Source organism: Bacillus rossius, chromosome 1 (genome assembly GCF_032445375.1).
Source record: "Bacillus rossius redtenbacheri isolate Brsri chromosome 1, Brsri_v3, whole genome shotgun sequence".
NCBI classification, from domain to species: domain Eukaryota; kingdom Metazoa; phylum Arthropoda; class Insecta; order Phasmatodea; family Bacillidae; genus Bacillus; species Bacillus rossius.
The window spans coordinates 138,188,670-138,201,322 of record NC_086330.1 but is presented as its reverse complement, the minus strand read 5'-3'; the positions used below and the strand labels follow the sequence as shown (position 1 = coordinate 138,201,322).

The 12,653-nt window shown below is 38.3% G+C and overlaps 1 protein-coding gene across 2 annotated transcripts in view; it reads right to left on the bottom strand.

Moving 5' to 3' along the window:
• LOC134546206 (negative elongation factor B) overlaps positions 1-12,653 on the bottom strand; it is a 64,678-nt gene that overhangs the window by 13,353 nt on the left and 38,672 nt on the right. For both annotated transcript variants that reach the window (XM_063388816.1, XM_063388817.1), the window contains exon 9: positions 11,973-12,123. In XM_063388816.1, coding sequence (XP_063244886.1) covers positions 11,973-12,123 — 151 coding nt within the window. The remainder of the gene's footprint in view (positions 1-11,972; positions 12,124-12,653) is intronic.

Genomic DNA, 12,653 nt, shown 5'->3' with positions numbered 1-12,653 from the left:
GACTCTGGGAAAACCTTGCACACCGCGGCACTAATAGGCTCAGAACAGGATACTGGCAAGGCACTGGTGTCAAACTCCTCAGGGGTAAACATCCGTGACAACGTGTCCGCGACCACATTGTCACTACCCTTAAGATGGTGTAGTTTAAAGTTAAAACGGGACTGCCGTAACACCCAGCGCCCTAATTTTCCTAGCTGGTTAGGGTGGTTAAATAACCAGCTAAGTGCCTGATTGTCAGTGTACAGGTCAAATTCCTGACAGTCCAGGTACGAGGCGAACTTCTCAACGCCGAACAAGCATGCAAGCGCCTCCTTCTCATACACGCCGAGACGCCTTTCTCCGTCTGTCAACGATCGGCTAGCATAAGCTATGGGACGTAATCTATCATTTTCGAGGTGACCTAGGACGGCTCCTAGAGCAATGCTAGACGCATCGACCTGAAGTGCGAACCTACGCTGAAAATCCGGAAGGATCAAAACGGGAGGAGAAGAGACAAGGGCCTTAAGATTATCAAAGGCTTTCTGTTGCGCGTCACCCCATTCAAAGGCTGTGTTTTTCTTGCGCAGCTTATTCAACGGACCACAGACCGCAGCATAGTCCGGTATAAAGCGTGCATAGTAACCTGTCATGCCTAGGAATCTCTGAATTCCCTTGACGTTTTTAGGGGGCGGAAAATTAACTATGGGTAAAACCTTGTCAGGGTCCATAATGAGCTTTCCCTTAGAAATAATGTAACCAAGGAACTTAACATGGTCCTGGGCCAAACGAAGTTTGTCAGGATTAACAGTTAACCCAGCCGCTCGAAGACGGTCAAACACCTGAGTTAGATGTTGTTTGTGCTCTTCTAAGCTAGCGCTATAAACAATAATATCATCAATATAGTTAAAGACAAATTTATACTTCAAATCAGAAAGAATATGGTCCAGCACGCGGCTCATGGCCTGACTACCAAATGAAACTCCCATGGGCACCCTATTGAACTGAAATTGTCCCCAAGGGGTAGAAAATGCGGTGTATTTACGGCAATCAGGATGCAAGAGGATTTGATGGAAACTGGCGTTCAAATCGATGACGGAAAAAATGGCTGCCTCTCCTAGGTGTTGTAGAGCGCTCTCTACCGTCAGTAATTTGTATGAGTCCTGAATGACCTTATCATTTAGAGATTTGAAGTTGTGAACCAAGCGAAATTCTCCAGCCTCCTTTTTAGGAACTAGAAAAGTAGGCGAGCTAAAATCAGAAATAGATGGGGCAATGACCCCAGCTTCCCAGAGGCGATCGACAATAATCTTCATTTTTTGTAGTTTAGGGGGTGATACTCTGTGGCCTTTGGCCTTAACAGGCGTGCGATCCTTTAAATAAAACTTGTAGGGCAATACATCACACCTACCTATACGACTGTTTATTACGTCAGGATAACGACTGAAAACGTCCGAAATCAGAGAGTCTCTGAAGGTCACATCACTCCTGTCAGGACAAGACATGACTTCAGGGGCGGCATTCTGCGGAATTAATTTAATTTTTAATGAAGGGTGAAAGCCAAAAACAAGATGCTGATTAGCCACGTCAATCAAACAACGAGTTTTCCCCAGAAAATCCAGACCAAGGATAAGTGAATGACACAAACCAGGAATAACGTAAAAATGCCAGTTCCAGGAAAATCCGGCAATTTTTATGTGAAGCTCAACTGTCATGTTAGCGCGTACTACTTCTCCGTTAGCTACACAAATAATGACGTCAGGGCACGTAGCCACACGGCTCTGCAATGCAGGAAATTTATTACATAAGGAATAAAAAAAAATCAGCACTCAACAAAGAACGAGTGGCTCCGGAATCCACTAAAGCCGGAACAATATCACTAAACAAATTAACATGAACAAAATTGTAAAATTTATGAAAGGCGGCTTTTCTCTGACGACGATCGCGGCGACCGCTCATACGCCCGATCGGGGCCAGTTTCCCGGACACTGATCCCTATAGTGCCCTGCGCGGTTGCACCTAAAGCATTTGCGTAAATCGCGGCTCACAGCGGGCTGCGTGCACTCAGACACCGCGTGACCGAACTTTCCGCAGTTGGCACACCTTGACCGGCTGGCCTTAAGGCCGGGCGCATTAGTGGGAGGGGGGCGCCTGTCGGTAGCGCGGCCGGAGCCGACAAGGGGCTCGGTTACACTAACCGCACAATCAACGAGCTGCGGCGCGCGCGTAGCACGAGCGGACTGAGAATAAACATTCACAGCAGGCTGAAATTCTAAGTTTTTAGGCTTATAAAACCGCGATGTAGATGAAATGGGGAATTCCTCCTTATATTTTATAACTGCGAGCAAGCGATTCTCCACTTCAGAGCTCCACTTGCGTAAAGCATTCAAAGTTGTGGGAGGACTAAGCATGGCGCTATGTTGAAGCACAAGCGGAGAGACATTCCCTAATATAGTTTGTACTAACTCAGTTTCTGTGAGGTTTTAATTAAGAACGGCCGCATAATTGGCCACGGAATTAATAAACTGAAGAGTGGGCTCGTTAGGCAATTGAAACCTAATACTAAGTCCCGTTTACAGCTCTCAAGCACACGTGGAGGACAGGCAAATTGCAAAACTGAGCTCTTGAACTGAGCAAAAGAAAGATTCTGAGTAATTGCGTCAGTAAGTAATTGCAAAAATGCGGCTCCACAGAGACTCAGCAGGGCCTTTAACAATTCTGCCTCACTAACTAATTTCAGCCCTTCAAGACGTGATGCCGCACTTAAAAAATCCAAAACAGCTCGTGGCTCGCAGCTATCAAGTTGAGGAAGAGGCTTGAGGTTAGAAAAAAATATTTTTAAATTAAATTTTGAGTTCAAGGCTAACGAACAAGAAGAGCCTTCAAGGCATTACACCTAGTTTTAATTAAGCAAGAGGGCGCCACGCGCATGCGCGGACACCTCACGAGGGGAAGTCAGACACAGCACTGGACGCAGAGAATGGGGGGGGGGGGGGGGGGGAAGTAGGAAGGGAAGGAGCGCCGAAGCCCGCCGCGCGGCGCGAAGTTCAAGTGACGCGCACCGACCACTTCAAATTAATTGTATCTAAACCTAATTACTGGTATATACTTATATAATATGAAAATCCAAAAGAAAATAAATTATATTTGAAAAACAGTAATTCGATTAAGTACCTAAAAAAATGATTTTACCTTTATCAAATTAGCTCCTTTTAATAGCACAAAGAATCTTTTAAAATCTCTCAAGACTACTGAGGAAAAATGCTAAGCTTATCTAGAATAGTTGAGAAGTATACAAAATTAATCAAAGTTAACTTTAAATTATTAAGGTAAATATAATATGTAGTTGGGTGACATTTGCTTAAAAAAAAAAAAAAAAAAAAAAAAAAAAAATTCTGAAAATACTTTTATTCTATGTCTTTTAACTTCCTCTTTTCATCAAACCGGGCGGAGATAAGAAATTACAAATACTTTAGGAGATATCGCCGTTCTTATTTTGCAATACAAGACCTGTGCAATCATTCGACCGCTGTAATTTTTTATTTTGCAGTGTGTTCGTGAATGCCTAATTAATTAAAATGGTAGATTAGGTCAGGTCAGTTACATTATAAATACTTTCAAACTAAGCGGACATTAAAAATAATATGAATTAATTTTAATGGTTGTTTAGTTTTAAAGTATTTATAATGTAACTGACCTGACCTAACAAACCGGGACAAAGGATGAACAGTAGGAACTCACGTATTTTTTTTTTACTTATTACTTGCGCAACAATATCCAAATTACAAAAATAAACATTAAAATTTGAAACGTTAAAAACTCACCTAGGTCATGTGACAACATTCTCCAATAAAAAAAATTGATACTCGTAAACAAGAAACAATGCACAGGTATTGTGATGAAAATTAAAAAATTTGATATCGCCTAAAGTATTTGTAATTTCTTATCTCCGCCGGGTTTTATGAAAAGAGGAAGTTAAAAAGCATAGAATAAAAGTATTCTCGGGATTTTAGAATTTTTTTTTTAGCAAATATTGCCCAACTACATATTTACCATTAATAATTACCCAAACTTTAACAGAAATAAATGAAAATAAGTAGAATTTTGGATACAACTAAATATTTCACTATATTACTCTATTACAAACTAAAACATACATATACCTGTAGCAACACTACATATATAATTAACATTACCATACATAAATTTGAAGAAATATCTCGTCAATACAATATCTTCAAGAAATAATATCTGTAGTCTTTCAGAGTAGTTAGACGAAGCTGGTTTACTAGAAGAATGATGATACTGCTACTGAAGAGAACTATGACAGTCCAGATAGTACGCAGCGAAGTATCAGGTGCAGTCTTGTAGTAGTATGTGGTAGAATTAGTTTTATATCAGTGGCTATTCATTTAACTAATCGCTTATTAATGTCTATACTATAGTCCGGCAGAAATTGGCCGTTTTTTGCATGAAGTGAAATTTGGAGTCTATAGTTTTGTTTTAGGTGTCAAATGAAATATATAAGTGTCTTGTAACAGAAAATGCTGGCTGACATCCGCTATCTGTTGAGCATTTTAAGATATTCAAAATGGTGGCCAATAGGGTGTAATATGTTCAGAACTTGTAATCAAATTATATGTATGTCAAATTTGGTATCAAAATATATGTTTTAGGGGCACTGAATCAAAATACTAGCCTATACACTGTGTAAAAATAAAAAAAAACTAGCAGATAAGCAACATATTTGCGAAAACAAATGTGTACAATTTCGTAATTCCTCAATTCATATTTATGTTGTTAATTTTTTTGTATAAATAGACATGTTTAGTAGCTCCATACTTGAAACTTGGCTGTACATCATATTTCAGGCGTATGTCAGAAAGGGGAAGAAACTTGAAAAAGTGTGATGAGTAAATTCTAAAGCTCAAAAAAATAAAAATTAGTGATACCTATACTTAATAATATTCTTACAAACATGTAATGTCTTTCAGATATTACATTAATGAATAGGATATTGAATTATTGAACAAGATTTAAATAACTTAGATACATATATCATCGGTCATATACCTAAAAGTACCGTATATACTCGTGTACAGCGCGCCCTTTTTTCCCCTCAAGTAAAGGAAAAAAATAAGGATGCGCGCTATACACGGAAAAAAAAAATGAGGGGGTGCGGCGGGGAGGAGGAGTGGAAGTCGTTAACTGCCGGGTGACGGGTGACGTTTCTGGCCAGCCCCCACACATACGCACAAGCAACAAGGCCACTCTTTCACACACAAACACACGCACGCGCGCAGGCACGCAACCTGGTCTCTCGCACACAATAACGCTCACAGCACACACACACACACACGTGCGCGCGCAAGCTCGCACGTCTCTTGTTTATTTTTAGACCTCCCCCTCTACAGAAAGCCAGCGCAGCTAGTAAAATAAAAGAGAGAGAGAGAGAGAGAGAATGTTGTCGCCATTCCCCCTCCCACTTCCTTCGCTACCTCGTCGTAGCTGCTACCGGTGAGTCATCTAGTCCTCCGCGTCACGTTCCTGCCTCCCTCCCTCCATCCCTACAGTCCACTTACCAGTTGTGACGATACAGCGCTTCATTATCTTCCGTCTACACAGCAGAGTTTAAGTATTTTCCTGACGCATCACCACACATCAATTTAAATTATTAATTTGTTTCACACGTACAGGTACCACAAAATGTTAGTAAAATTTATTTATGGGAAAAAAAAAATTTTTTCTTTGGAATTTGTTGCAAAAATCGTGGTGCGCGCTATACACGAGTAAATACGGTATTCTCACAACAAAGAAATTAACAAATACACATTAACACTATAAGACCATTAAAACATATATACCTATACTAAGCAAGTATATTCTTACAATAACTTAAGATGGGTTATTGCATTCCAAATCTCTGCAGGCACAGAATAATGTGCAAGTAAGTCTTGAAGAATAGCAACTACACTTTGAAGATTTGCAAGGAGTCAGTTTTGTACAGCCACATTTCACCAGCTTCAAAATAGATTCAGGGGCGTAAGCAATCCCGTCTGGAACTGCAACAGGAACGAGTGATTTGTTCGCCACATCCTTTGACCAGCCATATTCTACTGGATCTAAGGTTGTAAGTTCAGGTTTGTTTGCTGTTCGCCAGATACAAGCTTGAAAAAGTGCGCGTTTTACATTTTCAAGAAATGATGCAGCAGTTGGGGGAAGTGTACGAAGGTTTGGAGCAGTAACAGAACCTGTACTAGCTTTGCTCGCCCAAACTTTTACATGGGTTTCTGAAATTGTTTTACATCCACGTTGACTATAGCACGCCGATATGAAGCTTATTGCCTGATCTGTAACATAATTCATTTCTGCTCTCTCATCTCCAAGCAAGGAGAGCGATAACCCTGACCTTTAAAACTTTGCCTTTACCTATCCCAATGTATTACGCCACAGTGTCACATCCAGAAAGTGCATGAACAGCTAAAAGATCTGAAATGATTGAAGAATGTTTTTTGACGGTTTCTCCAATATCCACAACAGTCCTTTCTTGTACTGGTGATTCCATTAACACGCAAGTGGAGACATTGTACTGTTGATAGTAATGCAATAGAAGAACAAATAAATCAGTGTCATCTAATACAATGGATATGACTAGTGTTGTGCGAGATCTCGAACCTCGAGAAAAATTTCGAGAAATATTGCATTCTTGAACAGCGAGCGAAAAAAATAATTTCTCGAAAAAAAAAAAAAAAACGAGAATTTTTTTGGTACCGGTAACAACTCAATTTGGAATGGAAACTAAATTTGATATTTATAGTTGTATTTTTATATGTTGAACATTACATACACACTGCCATTATTTTAGTTTAAATGTTTTAAAAATACCAAACGCGTCTGTTTGTTTGGACGAAAAATGATTTGGCGGAACACAAAGCAAACATGATGCAATCATTAAGAGATATTAGACTACCCGATAGTCAACCATCCAAAACCTTTATCAATAACCGAAACTGTGAATAAAAACTGTCATATGAAATTCCAATTTATCCTGAAAGAAAAACTGCCGTATTTAATTTTTAATTTACGTAAGCGTAATACATAATAAAATACGTTCGAACCTAACCTACAAAATTGGTTTTGTTTACATACACGTTATTACGGTAAAGTTATAAAAAGCATTACCTTTAATTCAGTCATAATATTTTGTTTGGTAATGTTTAATAGCATACTGAAATGTTGATTATTACGGCAAAATACAATTTTACTTTTTAACGAACAAAAGGGAATGGTGGTCATGCTGACTGACCGAGTCTGCTTAGCTGTTCCGTTTCTTATTTTATTTCCAATAAAAGACTGCGCAAGTCATGTGATTATTAAATGGACTAGAATGTAAAGGAATGGATTGAACACGCAGAACAATTCACGCCCTTGTATTACGTAAAATTACGTGAATGTGTGTGTTCAAACCCATTGAAAAGGCAGAATAAATAGTATGTTCATCCCATTTCCTTTTCCACCTTTGTTTCACTCAGTCGTAAGATGTCACGAGTAATGAATCCCGCCAAAGCCTCCCTAGTATCAATTTCTTTGTTTTCATTACAGTACCAGAGTTTCCCGTTTACGCAACCTACTCTGCGGGTATGAATAATTATGTGACGCCTGTAAAATGTTATTAGGAGAATAATTTCATAATACTGCTTTATCTCTAACTGCGGCGTAACCAAGTGGAAAAAAAAGTGTTGCGGGAATAGAAATGTTTAACAGAAGTAAACTTTGTTGTCAAATTAAACTTTGATGGTAAAATGGAAGATGTGGATGTATCAGTGTGGCAGTATTACACAAAAAGTGGCGATAGTCAACGGGAACCACAATTAACATGTTAGCTACTAGACTTTTACCTAAGTGAGTGAATGTTTATTTATAATTTAGTGTAGGCTTACATAACGTATTGGTGCATGTCAGTTGTGCACAGGCAACTAAATTGACATTCTATATGATAAACAACAGTTTTATATACAGAACAATGTATTTTGAAAGTGATATCTACAGTATATCTTGATTATTTAAAAATTTCTCATTCTCGTCTCGTTTCTCGCGAGAAAAATATTTTCTTTCTCGAAAATTTCTCGAGGCCTAAATCTCATTCTCGCACAACTCTAGATATGACTTTAGGGTTCTTCGTGTGCTGTGTACAAATCCTCTCGATTCTGGATGACACGACCAGGAGATATTTAATAAGGTGTTTTGTCCAACCCAGTTATGACAAGTTTGTTTATTACATCTTTGTGAAATGATTTGTCTTTACAGAGATCTTCACAAATCAGTCCAACCAACTGCTTTTTGTTTCCAGTAACTGTTAGAACAACTTTTTGGGTTGGAAGTGGTGTATTTTCTGTGAGTTTATACACTCGACTATCAGATGAAGATCTTGTCCCCCTAGTTGTGGATTTTATACTGTAGTCTTAGTACCGATCAAATATTAGGTACACCTCACTTCTATCCAACTTTAATTTAAGTAGATGCTTGAGATTTGAAATAAGCGTAGTGACTGTCCCTTGGTTTGACCAGTGAACAGTTCACAAAAGAGCCATTCCATCTATAATGATTATATTCCGTTTGGGTATCGTTCTAGTAGACACACTTACTTTTTTAAGCATTGATTTTGCTTTACCTATGCGCATTTCTCCTTCCTCGGTAAACATTGATGTTGGAACATGTGAAAGCTCATGATAAAGTGTTTTGCCAATATCTAATTCATGAGAACTTGCCTGTATTCCAATAATCCTTGAATAGATAACGTTAGGATATGGTATGCCTTTTGAATTTTTCACAACACATTTTTTTTTATCAGCCATGGAAACCACTTTCTTTGCAATTGCCTTGTGAAAATTTTCAGGTAAACCTTTTTCGAACTCTTTCATCTGTGCAAGTCCAATTTCTAGAGAATAATCTACATTCACCTCTGCTCAAGCAACTTTTCCACTCACTATATTTAACAGTCCATCTGCATGTTGTGTTGCATTAAGAGGATTGATGCACTAAAGAATGCAAGTATGCAAGTGTGCCTGCATGTAAGAGTGTGCAAGTATGCGAGTGTGCAATTGTGCAAGTATGTAAGGATGCTAGTGTGCAAGTATGCAATTGAGCAAGCACGCAAGTTGCAAGTATGCAATTGTGTAAGAATGCAAATGTGCAAGTATGCAAGTGTGCAAGTATGAAAGTGTGCAAGCTTGCAAGTGTGCAAGTGTGTTTTCATTTTTCCTTGCTCTTTTTGGAGATCTCAAGGACACTTCTTCTTGGCGCTTCCTCTTGCGATGTCGTTCCAGCTGTGTCACTGAACAGTATGTTGATACATAAGTCTTGTGGCACTTCACAATCAATTCACTTGTTACAGCTATTTTTTCTTCTAGCACATTGTAGAGATTATCGTTGTATACTTTACTGCATTTTATAATAGTCTGAATTCTTTTATCGCCACTTTCAATAAGTCTTTCACTGTAGTTTTCACAATAAAATTTCCAGTCAAACAGGCATTTTTCTGCCATTTTCTTCTCTAATTTACTTCACATTACACTTGCAAGAATAAAAAAGTATTAGCCAATTCCTTCCATCATGCATGATCCACAAAAAAACTATGTTCATGCCACAGCAACTGGAAGAGTTACATTTTATACTAATATTCACATGTCATTAGGCATAAATTTAAAAAAAATCCGGCATACATATTGAATATGTAATTAAATAAAATTTTACACGATATCTAAACACATATTTTGATTCAGTACCCTTGAAAACATGTACCGTATTTACTCGTGTATAGCGCGCCCTCGTGTATAGCGCGCACCACGATTTTTGCAACAAATTCCAAAGAAAAAAATTTTTTTTCCCCATAAATAAATTTTACTAACATTTTGTGGTACCTGTACGTGTGAAACAAATGATAATTTAAATTGATGTGTGGTGATGCGTCAGGAAAATATTTAAACTCTGCTGTGTAGACGAAAGATAATGAAGCGCTGTATCGTCACAACTGGTACTTGGGCGGAGGGAGGGAGGCAGGCAGTAACAGAGACGCGCGGAGGATTAGATGACTCACCGGTAGCAGCTGGGACGAGGAAGCGAAGGAAGTGGGAGGGGGAATGGCGACAACATTCTTTCTCTCTCTTTTATTTTACTAGCTGCGTTGGCTTTGTGTAGAGGGGGAGGTCTAAAAATAAACAAGAGACGTGCGAGCTTGCGCGCGCACGTGTGTGTGTGTGTGTGTGTGCGTGCGTGCGCGTGAGAGACCAGGTTGCGTGTGTGTGTGTGTGTGTGTGTGAAAGAGAGGCCTTGTTGCTTGTGCGTATGTGTGGGGGGCTGGCCAGAAACGTCAACAATCACCTGGCAGTTAACGACTTCCACTCCTCCTCCCTTCCACACCCCCCCTTTTTTTTTTTTTTTCCGTGTATAGCGCGCATCCTTATTTTTTTCCCTTACTTGAGGGGAAAAAAGGGCGCGCTATACACGAGTATATACGGTATTTTGTTTCCAAAAATTACCATAATGTTTTTGTATTGCAATTTTTCAAAATATAACACCATATTGGCCGCCATCTTGAATATCTTAATTTGCTCAACATATAGCCAATGTCACCCGGCATTTCCTGTTACTAGACATAATAATCTTTCATTTAAGACCAAAAACAGAACTATAGACCACTTTTCCAACCCATACCTCAGTTCTGCCGGACTACTAGGGTCAACTTCACATTCACTAATCTTGCTGGAACACAAGTCTTTACACTCGAAGAAAGTTGTTTCAAATTTCAGTAGTATATTATGAATTTATGAGGTCTTATTGAAAATTATTTTAGTTCATGAAGATACCTCTAAATTGTCATAATTTTAGTAGTTCATACGAAGATTCAACAGAGAAAAAACATACATCAGTCCATTATCACTGAAAGTGATCAATAATCTTGATGTTACAATATTTAAAAAAATCCTGAATATTTTTAAAAATAAGACTTTACCTTCGTAGATAGTCTTTAAAATCTCAGGGTAGAACTCAAATTAATAAATATATTAACACATACAAAAACAGTCCTTTTCAGGCTTGTTCATCCAAAGTTTTTCAAAGCTAATGTTATTAATAAAACCTCCACTTTTTTTTGTCCCCCTGCATTTGTTTTAAAATTAAAAAATTTGATTACAAAGAGTATTTAGTCTATAGAACCAAAAAAAAATGTTTCCACAGAGATGTTATGAACAAGCATAGAGTAATGCTGTAATTTAGAATCAAAAGAATACAACTGGTGTTATCAAAAAATACACTAATTAAATCGTCTATTAACAATGTTCAGTACAATTTCATTAAAACAAAAAAAAATAACATTATGGCATTTAAGCCTTAATTAGCCTACAAGCTGCATATTTACCATTGACAATAGACTGGGCCTGTGCGAAGCTTCGACTAAGTCAATCAAACGAATCTTTTTTTTAATTTTCAATTTGACTTTCACACAGGAAATTTGCTATTTGCTTTATTTGAAGCTTCGGTTGTGATGCAAAACTGTGTGTCTGATGTGAAGCTTCAAATTTATTCCTAAGTTTTAAACCACTTGAAGTTTAATGTTTACGTTGTTTTTTTTTTTGTGTTGTTTATGTTTTGCTTGAATAAACCTGTTTACTTAACAAATCAAAAGAATGTGCTCCGTTTGCTTTTATGAAATATCAGTATTAATAATATGCATGGTTATTTTATAATTTTATTGAACAATGTTGTATATAGGGCCCAACTGGTTAGTCACTTATTAGTTCAAACGTTCAAACATAACAAATATTTAACTATTTTTTTTACGCAATCACGTTTTTTATAAAATAAGTGTAAAACAGCTTTTCAAAGAACAATGTTCACAATTCGATTTGACAAATATTTTAAGCATTCGATTTGATATTTGATTCACATCAAAAAACTAGTATTTGCACAGGCCTACAATAGACCAACACTCATAGTACCTGAATGCTCGATAATCGTGATTGCACTCTCTCGTTCGTCGGGTGGCAACTTGCTGTTGAGTGCACGCACTTGGTCGTCCACCATGAGGGACATGAGAGCAGGCAAGAACTTTGTCACGATTTGGCTGTCCAGCTTGGGCTCTTTGAACTCCTACAAGCACAGAAACCAGCAACGTAACTCTTCACAGCTGGTGTGGAAAACACTAACTCTTTGGCCACACATAAACTGCAAATAGTAAAAATTAAACTAAAATAAAATCTGTAGAAAAGTTTCCCGAGGTACACAAAATTGTGGATTATTAGCCAAGATAAGTTATTAACAGGCACAAATTATGTGTACAGTGTCTGTGAGATAGTGAAGCTGTTGCTTTTTTAATAGCTCCCGCGCGGCATCAGCATTCCCCACCCCCCGTTCCCCACCGCCGCTTCTACCGCTAGATTTCCCTCTCCATTTCCACCTTCCACCCCTTTTTATTTCGCCTCCGCCGCACTAGCGCTATCTGTTGGGTGCTGCTATTTAAGCTGCTGTATGAGCTTGTCTCGGGTCGTTTGGTTGCGGTCGGAGATGGAGGACGGGTCAGTATCGGCGGTGCTGTCGAGCGAAAACTGTAGATAGTAAGTGCATGCACGATATGGCCGTGCCTTTATTTGGCCATTTTACCATTTTACATTGCCCGTAGA